Source organism: Emys orbicularis, chromosome 5 (assembly GCF_028017835.1).
Source record: "Emys orbicularis isolate rEmyOrb1 chromosome 5, rEmyOrb1.hap1, whole genome shotgun sequence".
NCBI classification, from domain to species: Eukaryota; Metazoa; Chordata; order Testudines; family Emydidae; genus Emys; species Emys orbicularis.
In genome coordinates this window covers 94,314,804-94,336,823 of record NC_088687.1, presented here as the reverse complement: position 1 = coordinate 94,336,823, position 22,020 = coordinate 94,314,804, and the positions used below count along the sequence as shown (strand labels likewise).

Sequence of the window (22,020 nt, the reverse complement as noted above, 5' to 3'; positions counted from 1 at the left end):
TGCAGGGTGAATCAGCTTCACTGAAGCCAGACTACATATACAAGCATATTGTAAAACTACATCAACATAGCCAAGCTATCAAATAAATCTAGTGAAGGAGGAATCTTGGAGTTTGGATACTTATCTGAACCTAGCTGCTCATGAGGACCTTTGTCCCTACAATTGCCAGTCCTGGAATTTTCTCCTAGGGACTTTAGTGGTTGGAGTGCTTTCCCTTTGGTGTGTTTTGGGGATCATCAGGAAGGGTCAATGCCCCTTGACAACACTGTATGGACCACATGAAATGGGGAGGCAAAGCAGGTTCCCAACTCCAGCAGGGAGTGGCTCAGTTGACAGGTTTGTTTTTACTAATTTAGAGGTCACAAAAATGCAGCCATTTCCTCTAAGAAAAATCAGTCAAAATAACTCTTCTAACCCAGAAGGGTCAGAGCTCAGGCAACCAGGAAACTAGACCTAATATATCACTTCTGTGACCAATCACAACCAACCATCCCAGATCAAAATTGGAAAAAGTAAAATGGAAATGTGTCATAATCACTTTAAAATTAAAAAAAAAAATTGCATTGAATTTTGTCAAAAAATTTAAGACTAAGTAAAATCGCTTGTTATCAACTTTGCAAAACATCCATCTAACAGATGATTTTCCATTAAATGAATTTTAATTATAAACATTTTACCCAGCTCTCTATATAAGCATTTCTAATAATTTATTCTTTTTTTTTCTTCACTGGGCTATACAGTATTCGTCATCAGATACTCAACCAGTGTGAATCAGTGCAGCTCCATTGACTCCAATGAATTTCTGATGAGGATCTGGCCCAGTACCTTGGCTTGCACTGATAGTTATGCATCAGCTAGCATGGTGGAAGAGTTAATTTGGGATCTGGATATCTGAATAGCTGAGCCTCTGGTCAGGAAAAACAGAAGGCTGAGAGTTATCATGCATACCCATTTTCTATTGATATAAAACATATGGGGCAGGCCCACTAAGAGATATTCTGGGATATGTGTAAGCCAAGAGCCATTTTATTGTGTCCAATGATATGGTTCTTCATACAGAATGAGCAAAACTGAAGTGCCATTAAGAACTGATTAAAGTGAAGTTATTGACCCTGATTACATATCTATCCATAAACAGCAGCTACTATACCAAACAACATTCCAAGGTAAGAAAATATCATTAATAAATGAAATAGTTTTACACAACACACCATTACTATTCAAATGAGAACAGACCTCATGCTCTGGCAGGATACAAAGTTCTTTGAATCAACTGCTGAAAAAAAAGCAACTCTCAGAGGCAATAATTTAACACCAAGAAATATAAATGCAGAAAAGGTGGCTGTAGCGGTATAGGCCTCTGCTGCACTCTGCCGCAAAACAAACCTGTTATTCTGTCGATCTAATAGTCTTGGGATGCAAGGCTTTTCTTTCAGTGCAGCACAGAGGTAAGTTTTAGAGCTAAATCAAAAAAACTCACTCAGGCATCTGTGCAAAGGGGCAAATCCCTGCCCTTCTTTGTGGTGTGGAGGTACCTCCTGTAGCCGAACTGGTACGGTTCTGCTGGGTGTGTGGGAGATGAGATTTGTGAGCCCAATTCCAAAGGGGATCCCCATGTGCAGCTGTCCACAGAGGGGGCAGAGATGGGCGGGAGGATCCATCACAGCACAGATCCCCCAGACATTCCCCCCGACCATTCAGACAGGGGGCCTCTAACACCATGGAGGCTACTCCAGCCACTGTCCTTTGGTCTAGGAGAAGTCCTTCTCCCTCCTTTTCCCAAAAAGATGCTCAACACCCAGCTGAGTAACTGGGCTGGACACTAGGGATAGGACCTCCCCTTGAAAGCTGTGACTCATGAGATGGAGGGAGGGAAAATATTTTTGAATATCCCTAATAGGAAAAAAAGATGCACGAGGAGCTCAATTCTGTAGCCTTCTGGGCAGAACATGAGCAGAGGTGGACAGTGATGTGGGATTGTCAATGCAATGGAGAGAAAAACCCACCCTGAATGGCTAAAAGGGAAAAGCTCCTCTGTAGGAAGTTGTGGAGTGGTTTGGTGGTTAAGAGAATGTAAAGAACTGAGCTTTTTCCATCTCACACTCCCTCATACCTGTCTTTAACCACCTCACTGGGGCCACACAACCCATCGGAGTAACCCACTTGCAAAGCTCTCCGGGAAGATATTCCCAAGTTCCAGGCCTTGGGAGTACAAGTTAGAATAAAGACAGCACCCATTTATTAGGGGAATCTCTCCTGCCCATGAATGAAGTAGGGACGTAGCTGAGCACTCTTGTATAAAGCAATTGATATAAATGAAATGTGTCCTCTTTAAATCACCATTTGGTTTGGAGTACCACTAGAGAAGGAGGAATCTTGGACACAAAGGAGCCCTTCCCTATCTCCTTGGCTGAGCTCCAGAACAGACATGTCAGCCAGAGACACAACTATTGGGTGAGTGGCATCTTTAATCTTCTCTGATTGAACAAATATTCAGCCAGGCAAGGGGATACACTGAGCATGGTAATATGTAGTTGGGTCCTTCCCTGGCTGACTACTGTTGAGTCATCCAGCATGCTCGGCATGTCCCCAGATGTTATGTTCCTAATGAACGCAATTGAGAAAGTAAGGTCACACATTCCTCTATGGAAAGTAACTGTCCTAGGCAGATGTGAACTGAATGAAGAACTAGTCCCTTTGAGCGTGGCTGTAGAGTCCAGGAGGGTGGTGTATTCTACTGGACATGGGCTAGGAGAGGCTGCTTTTGGCTGGACTCTTAACACATAACTCACCAAATGTAACTTTAATGATCAAACTCCACTTGTTTAATTTGTTTGAGTTGTCACACATTTAAGGGACAACAAATTTCAGGCTGCTTGTGAAATAATCACAGAACGTGATAATCATGCAAAAAGGGGGAAATCTGTGAAACATCTCCTATGTGATGAATACAGATCACTGGCTGGCTCAGAATCTCTCACATTGTAATGCAGCACCCAGCCACAGGTCTAAACAACATGCAGAGGAGAAAATGTGAAGGAAGCGAAGACAGTTTTGTGTCCATGAAATATTCATACCTGCACATCTGTTATGCATTTATATTTGCTTTATATTACTAGCAGATTTACAGGCATTTAAGGTGATAAGTGTATGTTGCTGAAAGACCATAAAAAGAAAACTTAAAAGCCTAGAATGACTCAAAGACAAGAGAAAACAGTGACATAGATTATGAAGGCTTTAAAAGTTGTCTTTCTCACAGACAAGGGGAGAGTTTTTTTTGGGGGGGGAGAGTATGGAGGGGGAGGGAAGAGAGAAAATTAACGAATGTATGTTTGTTTGGGTGTGTCCATTTGTCTGTTTAATTGTCCACTCGATACTACTTTTGCTACCCCAAATACACCTGCTTTTTGGAGGCTCACTCTTGCAAATGGCAAGCATTTCTTGCAAGGCTGTTGCTACCAAACTCATATATTATGTGATGGAATATATTCTCGGGGGTTCTGAGTCTCTCATTGCAAGGTCTGAGCAACTCCCATTACTCACAACCTGCAGCAGAAGAATAAGGCCACAGTTTTGTTATATTTACACTGAGGTCCCAAAAGGCAGCACTTTTTACGTTCCCCAGAAATGCTCCACTTTTACTTTTGTATATCGATACATTTTTGTTCATCCCACTTAACAGATCAACACATTTCCAATATCCCTGAAATTGGAGGGGTTTGAACAAAGGATCTCTCTCTGATCTGGAAACACAAATCAGAACAGTCTTATACTTAGATGGAAGAGGAGGGTACCCAAACCTTGATCTGAATTCCACTAATTGGGCTTCCCCAAAAGGAAGGGGCAAAACAGCGGGTGAGGGGTGGAGAAGAAAAAGAAAAGCAGAGGAGACAGAAACAGAAGAAAGGAGATAAACATGAGAGAAGACAGAGAAAAGTGGTAAGATCTTCTTTTCACATATCCTTGCCCCTTTCTTCTTTTTCCACACTTTGTGAAAGTGTCTCCCTCCCTCCCCCCCCCCCCCCCCCCGTTTGACAAGAGTGCAATCAGGAGACTGGAGAGTTAGCCTGGTAATTATATTGACCAATTATACGCTGATAGGTAATTTAATTTCTTCATCATTTTAAGAACCATGACACAGTCAAGTAAATTTTAGAAAAACATAATTTTAACAAAATCCAATCTAACTAACATGTATAGAAGTATTTCCTTACTCATCATAGCTGGTTCCCATATCTGGGTGCACATAAAAAGTGCTCTCCTTTATAATTCACTTGCTTCATTCAGTGATGTCTCAGTAAAGTGTCTGTGACATCATAATTTATCATGGAAGAAAGTGTGATATCATAAATGCTGAACTGTAACAGAACTCGGTGAGTCTTGCAGGGGAGCATATTGATTACACTGTCTTATTTGCCTGTAAAATGCCAGGCATATCTTGGTGTTGTGTAACTAACAATAATATCTTGGAGTCAAAGCAACTGCTTGCCCTACTGACATGGGTGATTCCGGCATGAAGAGAGCTTTGTTGATACAGTGCATTTTGAAAGACTAACTGGTGGCTGGGTACTGATTCTTAAAACGTTGAGGAGACAGATGAAAAATGTCCAGAGCAACCAACAGAAGAGACCCTTGGCAGAACAACAGAGAATGATTCATGACAACTACTGAAAGAATGAACACATGTATGATTACAAATCTCTTTTAGTATCTCACATTTTCCAGGGGAAAAAAAAACATATTTCAGGAGATGTCAACTTACAGCTCAGTCACTGGCTATGCCCATAACTCCCTCCCTTTTCTGCCGTTTCTCAAGGATTTCATCTACTCTTTTCCCTCCCCAACCCCATTAGTTAGTGCCCCCTCAACAAGTTACATCTTGCCTTAAGCAATCCATGGGAATTCACCATTATGTCAGTATGGAGCAATGGGGCTCTGCGCAGGCTTCAGGGTTTGCCTGCACAGGTCCAGCTGCAGGAGTGTGGCCTGAGATTGTCCACTCTCTGGAGAAGAGACCGATTTTGGTATATGACTGTACAGCACCTAGCACAATGGGACCTCGACTTAGATGGCATATAGGTGCTAGTGTAATAACAACAATTGGGTAGACCTAGCAACTGGTCAATGTTGAAAATGGCTCTATCTGAATGTTATACTTTCTGGAGACCACACATATGTTTTTAGAAAAACTAATTTATGTTCAAAAAGAATGAGGAGTACTTGTGGCACCTTAGAGACTAATAAATTTATTATGCTCAAATAAATTTGTTAGTCTCTAAGGTGCCACAAGTACTCCTCGTTCTTTTTGCTGATACAGACTAACATGGTTACCACTCTGAAACCTGTAATTTATGTTCCTGCCTCAAAAATAAAAAAAATAAACAAGCAAATAAAATCAAATAAATGCAGGTGTGAATTACAGGGAAATCTCCAGTAAATAAAACCAGTCATTTCAAACATCATGTGTGCACCAGCTCGTTTATACACTTTGATAGTGGAATGTCTGTTCTCTTTCTTTCTTTCTTTCTTTCTTTCTTTCTTTCTTGGAGTTACAGCATGGATTGTTTTTCAGAAATCACACAGGTGTGGAAAGATCTTCCAGAGGCAAAGAACTGTGGGTCAGTTTTAGGTCTTCCAACCCTGACAGTGTATCTTTATACTAGGGCTGTTGATTAATCACAGTTAACTCACATGTTTAACTAAAAAAAATTAATCGCGATTAAAAAAATTAATCGTGATTAATCGCACTGTTAAACAATAGAATACTAATTGAAATTTATTAAATATTTTTGGATGTTCTTCTACATTTTCAAATATATTGATTTCTATTACAATACAGAATACAAAGTGTACAGTGCTCACTTTATATTATTTTTATTACAAATATTTGCACTGTAAAAATGATAAATAAAAGAAATAGTATTTTTCAATTCCCCTCATACAAGTACTGTAGTGCAATCTCTTTATCGTGAAAGTGAAACTTACAAATGTAGATTTTTTTTGTTTCATAACTGCACTCAAAACCAAAACATTTTAAAACTTTAGAGCCTACAAGTCTGCTCAGTCCTACTTCTTGTTCAGCCAATCACTAAGACAAACAAGTTTGTTTACATTTACGGGAGATAATGTTGCCTGCTTCTTATTTACAATGTCACCTGAAAGTGAGAACAGGCATTTGCATGGCACTTTTGTAGCCGGCGTTGCAAGGTATTTATGTGCCAGATATGCTAAACATTCGTATGCCCCTTCATGCTTCGGCCACCATTCCAGAGCACATGCTTCCATGCTGATGATGCTTGTTAAAAAAATAATGTGTTAATTAGATTTGTGACTGAACTCCTTGGGGAGAATTGTATGTCTCCCACATCCTGTTTTACCCACATTCTTCCATATATTTCATGTTATAGGAGTTTCGGATGATGACCCATCACATGTTCATTTTAAGAACACTTTCACTTCAGATTTGACAAAACACAAAGAAGGTACCAATGTGAGATTTCTAAAAATAGCTACAGCACTCGACCCAAGGTTTAAGAATGTGAAGTGCCGTCCAAAGTCTGAGAGGGACGAGGTGTGGAACATGCTTTCAGAAGTCTTAAAAGAGCAACACTCCCATGCGGAAACTACAGAACCTGAACCACCAAAAAAGAAAATCAACCCTCTGGCATCTGACTCAGATGATGAAAATGAACATGCGTCGATCCGCCCTGCTTTGGATCGTTATCGAGCAGAACCCATCATCAGCATGGATGCATGTCCTATGGAATGGTGGTTGAAGAGGAAGAGACATACGAAGCATTAGCGCATCTGGCATGTAAATATCTTGCAACACCGGCTACAACAGTGCTATGTGAACGCCTGTTCTCAGTTTCAGGTGACATTGTAAACAAGAAGCGGGGAGCATTATCTCCTGAAAATTGTAACCAAACTTGTTTGTCTGAGCCTTTGGCTGAAGTAGGACTGAGTGGACTTGTAGGCTCTAAAGTTTTATATTGTATTATTTTTGAATGCAGTTATTTTTTTGTACATAATTCTCCATTTGTAAGTTCAACTTTCGTGATAAAGAGATTGCACCACAGTACTTGTATGAGGTGAATTGAAAAATACTATTTCTTTTGTTTTTTACAGTGCAAATATTTGTAATAAAAAATAAATATAAAGAGAGCATTGTACACTTTGTATTCTATGTTGTTGTTGAAATCAATATATTTGAAAATGTAGAAAACATCAAAAAATATTTAAATAAATGGTATTCTATTATTTTTTAACAGCGCAATTAATGGCGCTATTAATCGAGATTAATTTTTTTAATTGCGTGATTAATTGTGATTAATTTTTTTAATAGCTTGACAGCCCTATTTTATACATAGTGACATTAGTATCAGGGATCTGAGTACAATGGAAGCTGCTGGGTGCTAAGCGCTTTTGAAAATCTGGCCACTTCATTTAGGCACCTAAATAGGCAGCTGGCTCTTTTGTAAATGTAGATACAATTGTGGGATAGAGATATGAAAATCAGGCAAAAAAATAAAGGCATGTTACACTTTGTGGCTGATAATAATTTACTGTAAACTAACACAACAAGAATCCTCTTATACAGGCTTGGTCTACACTAACCCCCCAAATCGAACTAAGGTATGCAACTTCAGCTACGTGAATAACGTAGCTGAAGTTCGAAGTACCTTAGTTCGATCTTACCTCGGTCCACACGCGGCAGGCAGGCTCCCCCGTCGACTCCGCGGTACTCCTCTCGCCGAGCAGGAGTACCGCAGTCGACGGCGAGCACTTCCGGGTTCGACTTATCGCGTCCAGACAAGTTCGATTGCCAGCCGCCGAACTAGCGGCTGGGTATAGACGTACCCACACTGATAGCAAGTACAAAGCATTTTTGGCAGAGCTTGTGAGGTCTTACACTCAACTCTGACATTTCTATTTGTTTGTCTGTATTTAAAACAATACCTTTTGAATGCCACATCCAACCAATTCCAAAATTTCAGGGAATGTTCTAGGCAGAGCCGAACCTCTTGATTTTGGGGAACATTGGAAAACTGAATGACGGGAAAATGGAAACACACGTAGCCCTGGCATTTGGTTAGCAGAACCACAGATTAACTGCTTCTGCAACTGTGTATAGATCAAACAGCTGGTTGATGGAACCCATTAATACCTTCCAGCATAATAATACCCATGCTCATCCTCCTGTCACAGATCTGGTTAGGCACCCCCTGGCAGCTGCCCATCAGATGGCTGAGAGGGGAATCCAAGCCTCTAGATCACTGGGTGGTTTAAGACTCCTGGAGCCTGAATGGGCAGTCTCTGGGCAGCAGCGTAGCCAGGTTCTAAGAGCAGGGGGAGTGAACACAGAAAAAAAGGCGCCACCCGCTGCGAAACAGCAAAGAAAAAAAAAGGGAAAAAAAAGAAAAACCCAAGTCTTGCCGAAGAACCCGCCGCGCCGAATTACCCACCGCCGAATTGCCACCGAAGACCCGGAGCGACTGAAGCACCCTGCTCCCCCCCAGCTACGCTACTGTCTCTGGGGTCCCTAGGCACACTGTTGGATTGCAGACCCTGTGTCTAACACTCCCTCCTGACAGTTGGAACCCCTTGTCCAGCTGCCTAGCTCCTGGGCTCAATGCTGACCCTTCAGCTTCCCCTATTGCTTAAACACACCCTCTCCCAGGACTACTCCGAAAGTGTGAGCCTTCTGGTTTACCATTTAACTCTCTCAGGAGGCACATGGCAGTAGCGAAGCATGTAACACACACACACACACACAGGCACTTTGCACAAACTCTAATACCACCGCTCTCTTGTACTTAATCATAAACGCCTAAGAGAAAGAACAGATCATATAGAACACAACTTCCCTAACCGCAATACCCCTCACTAGCGCCCCCTTCCTTTGGGAGTCCTATACAACAAACAGGGAAAGATTAAGAATGAGCTCTCAAAACTGGATACTCTCATAAGAAACCAACCTTCCACACAAACTTCCTCATGGATAGACTTTACAAAAACTAGACAAGCCATTTACAAGACAAACTTTGCCTCTCTACAAAGGAAAAAGGACACTAAACTATCTAAACTGCTACATGCCACAAGGAGCCACAACAGTAGTTCCCTTAACCCACCCAGCAATATTGTTAACCTTTCCAGCTATACTCTTAGCCCAGCAGAAGAGTCTGTCCTATCTCGGGGCCTCTCCTTTTGTCCCTCCAGACCCACGAACATGATACAGTTCTGCGGTGACCTAGAATCCTACTTTTGACGTCTCCGACTCAAAGAATATTTCCAACATACCTCTGAACAGCATACTAACCCACAGAATCCCCCCTACCAGCACTACAAACAAAAGGATTCTGCGTGGACTCCTCCGGACGGTCGAAACAACAGACTGGATTTCTACATAGATTGCTTCCGTCAACGTGCAAAGGCTGAAATTGTGGATAAGCAACATCACTTGCCCCATAACCTCAGCCATGCTGAACACAACGCCATCTACAGCCTCAGAAACAACCCTGACATCATTATCAAAAAGGCTGACAAAGGAGGTGCTGTCGTCATCATGAATAAATTGGAATATGACCAAGAGGCTGCTAGACAGCTCTCTAACACCACATTCTACAGGCCATTATCCTCTGATCCCACTGAGGATTACCTAAAGAAACTACACCATCTGCTAAAAAAACTTCCTGACAAAGCACAGGAACAAATCTGTACAGACACATGCCTAGAACCCCGACCAGGGACATTCTATTTGCTACCCAAGATCCATAAACCTGGAAATCCTGGACGCCCCATCATCTCAGGCATTGGCACCCTAACATCAGGCTTGTCTGGTTATGTGGACTCTCTCCTCAGACCCTACGCTACCAGCACTCCTAGCTATCTTCGAGATACTACTGACTTCCTGAGGAAACTAGAATCCATCGGTGATCTTCCAGAAAACACCATCCTGGCCACTATGGACGTAGAAGCCCTCTACACCAATATTCCACACAAAGATGGACTTCAAGCTATCCGGAACAGTATCCCAGATAATGTCACAGCTAACCTGGTGGCTGAACTCTGTGACTTTGTCCTCACCCACAACTATTTCACATTTGGGGACAATATATACCTTCAAGTCAGCGGCACTGCTATGGGTACCCGCATGGCCCCACAGTATGCCAACATTTTTATGGCTGACTTAGAACAACGCTTCCTTAGCTCTCGTCCCCTAACGCCCCTACTCTACTTGCGCTACATTGATGACATCTTCATCATCTGGACCCATGGAAAAGAAGCCCTTGAGGAATTCCACCATGATTTCAATAATTTCCATCCCACCATCAACCTCAGCCTAGATCAATCCACACAAGCGGTCCATTTCCTGGACACTACTGTGCTAATAAGCGATGGTCACATAAATACCACCCTGTACCGGAAACCTACTGACCGCTACACTTACCTACATGCCTCCAGCTTCCATCCAGGACACACCACACGATCCATTGTCTAAGATATAACCGCATTTGCTCCAATCCCTCAGATAGAGACAAGCACCTACAAGATCTCTATCAAGCATTCTTAAAACTACAATACCCACCTGCTGAAGTGAAAAAACAGATTGACAGAGCCAGACGAGTACCCAGAAGTCACCTCCTACAAGACAGGGCCAACAAAGAAAATAACAGAACACCACTAGCTGTCACCTTCAGCCCCCAACTAAAACCTCTCCAGCGCATCATCAGAGATCTACAACCTATCCTGAAAGATGATCCTTTACTCTCACAGATCTTGGGAGACAGACCTGTCCTCGCTTACAGACAACCCCCCAACCTAAAGCAAATACTCACCAGCAACCACACATCACTGAACAAAAACAAAAACACTGACCCAGGAACCTATCCTTGTAACAAAGCCCGATGCCAACTCTGTCCACATATCTATTCAAGTGACACCATCATAGGGCCTAATCACATCAGCCATACCATCAGGGGCTCGTTCACCTGCACATCTACCAATGTGATATATGCCATCATGTGCCAGCAATGCCCCTCTGCCATGTACATTGGCCAAATTCTTCTCTACGTAAAAGAATTAATGGACACAAATCTGACATCAGGAATCATAATACTCAAAAACCAGTGGGAGAACACTTTAACCTGTCTGGCCATTCTTTGACAGACCTGAGGGTGGCTATCTTAAAACAGAAAAACTTCAAAAACAGACTCCAAAGAGAGACTGCTGAGCTGGAATTGATATGCAAACTAGACACAATCAACTCAGGGCTAAATAGGGATTGGGAATGGCTGAGCCATTACAAACATTGAATCTATCTCCCCTTGTAAGTATTCTCACACTTGCTTCTTATCAACTGTCTGTACTGGGCTATCTTTATTATCACTTCAAAAGTTTTTTTTCTCTTACTTAATTGGCCTCTCAGACTTGGTAAGACAACTCCCACCTGTTCATGCTCTCTGTATGTGTGTATATATATCTCCTCAATATATGTTTCACTCTATATGCATCCGAAGAAGTGGGTTGTAGCCCACGAAAGCTTATGCTCTAATAAATTTGTTAGTCTCTAAGGTGCCACAAGTACTCCTGTTATTTTTGCGGATACAGACTAACACGGCTGCTACTCTGAAACTTGGAGACTATCTGCGTTTAGGAGAGTAGGCAGGGTCCCCTGCCTCACCCAGGCTTCTGCAGGTTGGGTTACCCCTCCCTCATCTTGAGCTGGAGAAACATGGCCCTCAGAAGTGCAGCTCTTGCCCCTTTTATAACTTTTTGCCCCCTTTGTCAGGTGACATCCTCCTCAGCTTCCCTGACTGATCACAGCCTCCTGCCTTTGTTGCCAAGATGACCTCTCCCTGGCTAAATAGTTCTCTGGGTTGGGAGCCAATCTATTGTTTACAGTTATTCCATTTTGATAGGAGAGCACTTAAAGTCAATGGTCCTCTCTTGTTATTCTTTTGCCACCAGCCTTTTGAATTTCAGCCCAACATGGAAGCAACAGACAACGGAGAAGGCAAAAGGCTGCACCTTCAAAATGAAGTTGTTACAGCTTGGTCAAGATACATACAGAAAGTTCATAATTCAGGAGCTGCTTTTCTGACATAGTTTTTAAAAACTGAAATAAATACACATGTGTAATAATATAAATAGACACACATTTATATCTCTCCATATAGATATATACACCTATGTTCACACATATGTATATGTATTACTGGAATAATTAGGTCTTCATTTTCTTGAGCATTAATCTCATCCAGTTATTACAATGATGAAGGCAAATACAGTTGCGTACCACTTCCTGGGCAGCTAGTGGAAGTGATACACAACCATATATAATAGCAATGGCTGAGATGTTGAACTATGGACAGATGCAGATTTTATATATGAACTTGGGATGGTTGCTTTACCTTCATGAACATGCTGAATCCAGTTTTCAGGAGATCAGTGAGGCCTGCAGATAGGTGCTCAATATCAACAGGGTCAGGTCGATCAGAACTGAATATCTCCTCTACCACCTGCTTCAGTAATGGCTTGTAAGTGGCCTGCAAAAGTAGAACATGTGCTGAAAATAAAATTGCCTGTACTTGTGGCTAGTTGCTTTTCTTAGCGTTTCATTTCCATTAAAGGAAACAAAAGCTTTTGTCACAGAATGGAAATTGATTGGACACATTTACAAGGTTGAAGCAACAACTGTATTTGCAACACTACATAGCAATGATATGCACAGGATTCTCATCTAACTGAAAATGCAATATTTACCCAGGTGCTGTGTGTACTCCATGTGTAAAGGGAGGCAAGGAAAAAAGTGTGAAGATTCTTGTGGGAGAAGAGGTCAACAGTCGAGGCTGTTGTTATTAGCAGAGTAGAGCATATGGGCTTAGGCTTCTCTCCAACCCAAAGCTCCTCTAGGGTCATACAGAGAGGGCAGCGAACTGTCACCATACCTGTAAGTTATCTCGAATCCAGAAGGCATAATTTCAAGGAGACATGTGGCTTTGTTGAACACTTAAACAGAAATGAGTACTATGATTTGTTTATTTTAAGAGAATTTAGTGTGTTTGAAACAGGTTGTCCTGGTAGCTAGAGAAGGTCATATCACGTAAAGTGTGAAATAATAATTCAGCCCCTACTCCTAGACCAGGAAGAGCTATTGGAGGAATGATCATGCACCTCTAGCTCTCCCTCCTGGCAGAGCCAGCCACTCCTGCCTCCTAGCTACATAGGAGAACGGGGACAGATTAAGACAATCTGGGGCCCTAGGTTCATAATAACATAATGACATGCAGCCTCCTGTGGTTCTGTCCTCCCAACCCAACCCTCCATTTGGAGTGATGGTGGCAGGGCCGGGGCCCCTTTCCCCTGCAGGTGTTGCAGTAGGAGCCCCCATCCCTTTGGATGCAGCAGGGGTGTCAGCACGGGTCACTTGTCCCACACAGAGTCAGGGGGCAGTAGAGGGAACCCACGTACTTCCCCTGGCAGTCTGTTACTTAGGTGGGCATGTTTGCCACACACAAAGGCCTGCTCGACATCTAAATCTTAGATCAACCTAGCTATGTTGCTCATGTGAAATTCACACCCATGAGAGACATAGTTAAGCTGACCTAAGCCCCAGTGTGGACATTGCTAGGTTGTGGAAAAATTCTTCCATTGACCTAGCTACTGCCTCTCAGAGAGGTAGATTTATTACATTGACAGGACAACCTCTTCCATCACTGTAGTAAGTGTCTACACTACAGCGGCACTGCTGCAGTGTTTCTAGTGTAGACTTACCCAGAGTCTTCTGTTTGTGTGGTGTTGGCAGAACCGCCTGGAGTTAGTGAGTCTTGGAGTGAACACTCTGCTGAGATCTTAGAGCTGTTCACATCCCTCAGAGCTATTATTTCAGGCTGTCTGCAAACTCACTGGTTTTCTTCACAAACATGATGGCAAAAAACTTAGTTTTGTTTTTCTAAATGAAAGCTGAGATTCTGATGTAGTTTCCCATGTGGGGAAAAGAAGGGAAAGACCCCTTCATCTCTGTTGTCTTCAGGATGTGGCCAGCTGGTTCCCTTCCCAGAACTTCAGGGTTAGTGGAGTGGCATGTCCTCACTGAAAGCTGGTCTGTGCTGCCTGTCCCTGCCCCCTGCAGCACATGGAAGCACTCCTCTTGCTCCTGCTAAGCTACACCTTTAACTCATATGGTCTAGGACACACAAGGTGACATTGGCCCAATGGGAAACCTTGTCTGTTGGCCGAGTTTCTAGCACACTCTGGGATGGTCTGAACTTCCGAGTGTTAAGGGGTCAGTACAGGTGGAGTATTTAAAGATGTAAATCATTTCCTGTTCCCCCGAAGATACTCATTGAAATTTAGGGTGCAGTGAGCCTATTAGTCATCCCTTGAAAAAGACAGAAAGAGGAAGGGGTCTGCCAGCTGCCTTTGAAGACCCAGGAAAAGTCCAGCAAACTACCCCTGATGATCTAAGATCAGAGGGACCCTCCTCTAGAAGGAAGAGAAGTGATCTTCAGCAGAGGTGGTGGGGGAAGCGCTCAGACTCAGAGCTGATATTTAGAGGTCTCAGTATGAGAGTATCAGAGCCCTCTGAATATGAATATCATCCAAACATTAAAACACAAATGCCACCCACACTCTGTAAACATGCCCTCAATCATTTTGAGACATTGGGTCTGATTTTCCTTACACCAACATAGATGAGAGGAGTGGTATTTTTTGTGACATGGACAGCTGTCAATTAGTGAATGGACTGAAACCACAAATTCTTTTCATAGTACACCAAATAGCTATCAGGTGATAACTTTCAGTGTCTATCAACCTGGGCTGAATTTGAACTGGTGATCTAGAGATGAAAGCGTCTATATTCCATTACCAATGAGCCATTCCAGTGTAAAACTCTATGTAATATCCACTTAAAGCCACATATGAGCAATAGAAATGCATTAAAAATGAAACATTTGGAGCAGAGATCAAAACCAAAGTTAACCAGAAACCTATTATATGAAATAGAGGATAGATATCATCTGAATGCCATCATAGATGAATACTTACAGCTAAGATTTTCAAAAGTGACTAATGAGTTTGGGAAGAGCTGGTAAAAATATTTTTGAAACTTCTTTCCATCCAAAAATGCCATTTTGTGAAAACCAAAATGTTTCATGGAGCATATCAGCTTACAGGAAAATTTCCCTGTGAAGGTTTCTCAGGTTCAGGATGGCACTACTAAAGAGATCCACCCCTGAATTGCTAATGGAGAGGAGAGAGAACCTGGAATGTGGGATACACAGGTTCAAGATCCCACTCTGCCTGATTTAGAGCAGGGACTTGAACCTAGGTCTCCCACTTCCCAGATGAGGACCCTAGCTACCAAGACACCGGCTATTCCTGGGACAGGTTTCCTTTCTTTCCCTTATGTTGTTTTGTTAAAAATTTCAAAAGGTCACATTTTTGTTCCACACTGAAACAAAAACAAATGTCAAAACCTCAACATTTTTTTGCAAAACAGAATTCTTGTTTTCTAGCCAGCCCTAATTTTGGGTGCCTGGATACCCATGCTCTGAAAATCAGGGCCCTTCGAGTGTCTCAGGCTGGCCACCCAAAAAATGAGAGCCATGAAATCACTAGTCATTTTTTAAAATCTTGGCCACAATAATTACAATGCTTTTCAAAAAATAATGTAATCTCTTTCAATTCCTACATTAGACTGACAATAACAAAGAACTTATATCCTAATGCCTGCATTAAGATCCTGTCTGGAGATTTGACACTGCTAACATTTTTGTATAAAACTGTGTTTAAACACAGTTCTTGCTAGGAAGTTGCTAACAAGTGGACCTGTCCCATATAGACAGACCAGGTTACCAAAAATTGTGTATGTAACCAGGATGAGAAATGACAGGAACAGAGCAGCAATTACAAAAGCAGGCAGAGCAGAAACGTTAGTTGCGGAATCCTGTGACACATGTAACCATGAGGATGACTGATTGGTTAACTTTACATAAACATTCATTAGCTTGTTTAATACAGGACATTTGTGGTGATAAGAAAAGTCCTCTTTAAAGTTTCCTAGTAACTCAGTTAGCATCAGTATATTTTGGGATATGAACTCAATCAGAATAACTGCCCCAAAACATATAAATGCTGATAAAATGTCTATGAAATATCAAGAACCCTGCATAGGTGCTAACACAGTTTCAAATCTCAGTATAGACATGGCCCCTGGCAGGATGGGCTGAAGACTGGGGACTTTATCTGTACATAATAGAGGTTAAACTAGGGTTTTTAAGGCTAGGCTCCTGGCCCAAGGAGCCATAGGCTGGGCTCTGTTTGGTGGCTTAATCAAACCTGAGGCGGTAAACAATAGTCTTATCCAGAGAAGAGCATAATGCTCAAGTAACCACTCAACTCCTCCCACCAGTTCATGTTTTTGTTCCACCTGGAAATGCAGTGCCTCCTGATTCCCTGCAGTGGGTGTCTCCTCTCCAACTGACAGGCACTGGGAGCAACATATACAGAAGTGTGCACCCCTATTACATCACTCCTTGGTGGTAACTCTGAAAAATCCCTCTACTCAGAAAACCCACAGCGCTCTAACTCATAAAATGGTAACTTTTGTTCTTTTCCATTTAAAAGGAGAGGGACCCTGGGTCCCTCCAGCTCTCTCTCTTTGTAGCAGCTGTAGCATGGCAGTAAACCGACTAAACACGGGGGGAGAGGCCTTGGGATCCATCCACAGATGCTTGACAGAAAAGGAGAGCTTATTTGTATATGTCCCAGCCACCCCACAGATCCTGACCACAGTGAATCTGCATCTCTCTTCCTAATCTCCTTCTGCATGATCAGCTAGCGCAGTACAGAGCTAGGTTGGGCAGCTGTAAGGAATTAATGGATCCTTTACCTCCATAAAAGGTGTTCCAGGACTTGGCCCTAAATGAGTAGAAGTGGGTTAAAACCAAAGAACATACTGATGCTAACTACATTTCTAGGAAACTTTCAGAAGTACTTTTTTTTATCATGCTGAGTATTCTGCACAGAGCTACCTAATGAATATTTTGATTATATTCGCTATATCAGCCATCATTCTGGTCATAAGTGCCAGAAGATGTCAGGATTAGGTTTTCTGTTTTGACAGCCATTGGAATTGCAGCTTGATCCCTGTCACTCTTTCACCTGCCTCTCCTACAGTTCTTCCACTGCACAGCCTCTTCAGCAATGTTGTGTAATAGCCAAAGCTCCATTGCTACACAGCATTGTTTGACTTACCACTAGAGTAATTTTATCCATTTGTTGGTCTGCAGTACACTGAAGTTTCAAAGGAATCTTTCTGGCTAAAGACTAGGGACAAGCTTAATGGTCTTTTAAAATCTTAAATTACTACATGTGCTTTCCATGTGGCAAATGTCCATTTCCAACTGAAGAAGTTATGTAATTTAGGGGGGTGGGGGGGGAAACTAGCTTTGGTCAGGTTGACCTGTGCTAAAAGAAAATCACACTACTTTCACTAAACAGAAACTGTATTATCAGGCAATTTTTACAGCAATTGTGGAAATCTGAGAAAAAATACTTTGAAACACAGTCCCACGTAGGTACCTAGACATAATTTCAATATACAGTAGTGGATTCTGGCCCTGTGTAGTCTTGATCTAGCCCTGCCACTCATATGAAATGTATACAATATCACTACATCATTGTTAACCAAATCTTGAAGTCCTTACTCAGGCAAATTCCCACTGAAATCCAATGAAGTCAAGGGGAGTTTGCTTGAGTCGGGACTGACTAAGGACTTCAGGAGGCTGCTGCTGATTAGGTCAGTTCTAAAACCTATTTCCAAAAACATTCTGTGGGGTTGCAGAATATGTTTTGTATTCATACACAAGTAAATTAGTCACATCTGTGAAACTGTAATTTTGACTATATACTAGAACAATATAACACAGATGGAAAAAGGATTATCTACTTACCTGACAGGTATTGCTTCCTGGGACATACACAGAATTAAACTGTTTCATGTGCATTCGAGCTCTTGTAAGATCCCTGAGGGACTTAAAGATATTGTCCACTGCAACCGTAGCCTTCTGAAATGTCAGTTGAAGAGATGATTCACAGCCTGAAGCAATACAGAAACACATGGCCGTGTGAACAAAGGTCTTTCCATTTTTTGATAATGAGCAGTGGGAAAAGGATGATGAGGAAGAAATTTTAAATTAGTTTAATATTTTTAGACTTTAGAAATCAACATGTATATAAAACATGCTCCCAGCATAGAACAGCTCGGTAAAGCAGTCACAAATCCTAGAGAGTAAACAAAGCCAACAATGGATGAGTTACATATGCATCTTGGATTATGAAACAATTTAACATCAATACCATAAATTCTGTTTGCTACAGTAGGCAGAAAAGGTAGTTATGTCACTAGATCTTTAAGGGATAGAACCTTGTTAAAGGGTGCACCTTCATTTTTCAGTCTGCTCATTGTGACACAATCGTGCAAGGAAGTTTACTCACAACATAGTACCTGACCCTTTGCCTGCAGTCCAGTGACCAAGAAGCCATTTCTTAGCTGTGTAGAACTAACTGGATGACTTAGTGACAAGTATTCTGAATTGCCAAGGAAGATGCAGTATTATCCAAAAGGAGATATGTTCCTCACTAATTCATAATTACTATAATTTTTTTTAATTTATTTGCTTAAAGCAGCTCAACCTAAGATGTGAACATTAATTTTCATTGAGGCCTTACTTTTTAACCCAATTCTCTCCACCAGGTGGAGGCACAAAGGAGTGGATGGTCAAATGATTTCCCCAAGCCATATCCAGTTGTAAGCCCAGGACTTAGTAAGGAAGGATTCTAGTCCTTGGCTCTAATCACCACACCATCTGACCCATATCGCAAAAAAGAATGGAAACAGCGCTTCCTAAACTTAAATGGCTCAAGTTAGAGAATTACTGGACAATTCATTGTTTATATTGAGATGCTTGTTGTTCCTGCCAACTGTCTGCACAACTCTCTCCCTGCCTAGTTTTCTGCTCTCATTTCTTCATCATTCTCCCCACTGCCTCTAATAGTAAAGGATACAGAGAGTGTAAGACAAACCCCCACTCTCATCCTCACAAATAATTTACCACTGGGGACTCAGGGTGCATTCTATTTTGCTGGTTTACATTCCGATTCTGCAATATGATCCAAATGGGCAGGCCCTTACATCTGCCTGCAATCCCACTGGCATAAGTGGGGCTCCCTCTAGGCACGAAGGACTGCCTACATGCATCAATATGCAGGGATTGTGTCTTGCATCCTTGGGATGGTGTCTTGTAACAATGCTTAATCAATACTAAAGACTTTGGTTTTCCATGAATGGAATAATGGCCAAATGTTTCTATGCAGCAAAGACAGATAACAAGAAAAGCAAAACTGTGTAGATTTAAAGAGATGCCTAACATTAAGGCCTTTGGAATCATCACCTGTCAAACCACCAATGACACACAAATCTCTGTATTCTGCACAGCAAACATTAAGAACTTTATAGTGCTGAAAATATTCTTACAAGATTATTATTTGGTATTGGGACTGAAGGAACAGGTTCTTTATTTGTCCAAATACTAGGTGAAAAAGAATCTGGGTCAGATCCACAGCTGATATATCAGGGCAACACTCCATTGGATTTTCATTTGTGCTACAGCTGAGGATCTGGCTTTCTAACTATTCGTAGCCATTGTGTGGTTTAGTAATGCACTGAGACTGGGAGCCAGAAACTCCTGCATTCTAACCCCAACACTGACACTCACTCAGATGTCCTTGGGCAAGTCACTTGAAATCTAGTCAATTTTTAAAAAGTGAGTGAAAAGCTGTTTCAGGTACTGTGTTTGTTCAAGTCCCCCTGCAAACTATTGTGATTCTACAATAATAATTTCCTGTTTTAAAAACATGCTTCTCTCTCTCTTGTTGTGTAAACAATCTGCACAGCCACGGAAACTAATTTAGGCCCTAATCTTTCCATTGACAAGTGCACCTGCTTCCTACCAATGACAGGCCGGGGGCCCCAATCCTTCAGACAGTTATATATGTCCACATCTTTACTCACATGAACAGTCCCATAGACATCAGTCTACTCCTGTGGGTAAAGTTAAGCATGTGTGTGTTTCTAGGAATGGAGCCTAACTGATTCTATAGTGAAACTACCAAATACACAAATTTGTGCTACTGAATGCACACAGTAAATAAACTGGGGGGAAAAAGTTTTTTCTCTAATATCTGTCAGCTGTAGTAAGTTTTAATATTATTTCTAACAATAGTAGCTAAAAAAATTCAGATAGATTTTAAATTGACAATGTCCTTTTAATCTCTGTCTTGTTTTCCCAGTGAGTAAAATGAGGGTCCTAATACTTCAGTGGGGTACTCAAAATGTATCTCCCTTGATGGGGGTGGTCCCCCTCTCTCCGCTATATTAAATTCCATAAGAGCCAAGCTTTCTCCTGTTATGTAAACACTAGAAGGAAGCTTTTTCTGACTAGCACAAGTTATTTTTCCTTTGTATAAAGTGCTTTCTTCAACCCTTTATGAAAAGAAAGTCATCGCTTTTGGCCAAAACACATCTGGAATGTTTTCTTTTGCTAGTGAACCTCAGCACTCTTTGTTAAGCAAGGTCAGGTAAAGCAAAACCACATGAAGCAAAGTTCGTTGCTTTTGCTTTGGACATTTTCCTTTTTTTTTTTTTTTTTTTTTAAAGATTTTATTTTTTGTCATTTCAAAGTCCATTGTCGTGTTCTTATAGTTATTTTTCTCATTAGCAGAGACTGCTCTGTATATAATTTCTTCCTTCTTCCATTGACAGCTTTTTTACTTCAAAAACGTCTTCAGATCAGAATTTTTAAACTTTCCACCCTCCACTTCTTCTGAAATGTAATGACCAGTCACTGAGGCCCATTGCCTTGCATTCTGTGCAGTCATTTATGCCTGTGCAAAGTGGGCATGAAATGCTACCACAAGTGTCTGTGAGTGGAGAGTTCTTATTTGGCAGCATATTACAGCTCCACTGCATGTGTGTGAATGACTGTACTGGGGGAAAGGCAGTGAGAATCAGGCCCTGTATGTATATGGTGCCACAGGATAGGGACTCCATATAGATACACTAAGACAGTCGCAAACACTAGCAATGGTCATTTTGTGTTCTTTTGCTTTTATTGAATCTTCTGTTTTCATATTTCTTAGCCACAGTTCTCTTTGTTTATTTATTTATTTTGATTTGAGCCTGGCAATTGTTTGGTTGTTGTTCTCTCTGCATTTGGCACATAATCACAGCATGTCTTGTTTTGCTTTCTTTGTTGAGATCAACCTGTTGTTAATGCATTTCTTGATTAACTGCATGCCCTTTAATTACTTGACTAACTACCCATCTTATTTATAAACATTGATTTTTCGTGTACCCATTATTTTTACAGTTTATGTTAACAGAGTCAGATTTTAAGGCCATTAGATCACTTAGTTTGATGTCCAGTATAACACAGACCCTATAATTTCATCTAGTTACTTGTGTATTGAGCCAAATAATGTTTTTTTGGGGTTTTTTTTTTGACTAATGCATGCTTTCCAGGAAGGTATCTAGTCTTAATTTAAAGACTTCAAGAGATGGAGAATCCAGCACTTCCATTGATAGTTTGTTCCAATAGTTAATCATCCTCACTGTTAAAAATGTATGCCATATTTCTAATTTGATATTTGTCTAGCTTTAACTTCTACCCATTGTAAAGATGGAATTTTAAAAGGACCTTATTTTATGAAATATTTATTTTAATTTGTTTCGTATAAATTTCTGTGCACTTTCTAGGATTCACTGGCTTTAAAATTAAAAAGGAAGCATTAATTTTTATATTGCACTTCTGATTCCAGGAAAGGAAATAAGGAATCCTTCTGTTCAGCCTAGAAACAGATTCCAAAAATTCAGCCAAGAATCTTCAAGACAATTTACAGTGACCTAATACGTGTGCAATCTGAGACACCAAGAAAACCTTATATTATGAAAAT

The 22,020-nt window shown here is 41.3% G+C and overlaps 1 protein-coding gene across 1 annotated transcript in view; it reads right to left on the bottom strand.

Moving 5' to 3' along the window:
• Positions 1-22,020, bottom strand: part of SCFD2 (sec1 family domain containing 2) — a 294,635-nt gene that overhangs the window by 12,833 nt on the left and 259,782 nt on the right. Inside the window, exons 6-7 of the mRNA XM_065405129.1 lie at positions 17,961-18,106; positions 12,414-12,548 (exon numbers count right to left, since the gene is read on the bottom strand). Of these exons, the coding sequence (XP_065261201.1) occupies positions 12,414-12,548; positions 17,961-18,106 (281 nt within the window). The remainder of the gene's footprint in view (positions 1-12,413; positions 12,549-17,960; positions 18,107-22,020) is intronic.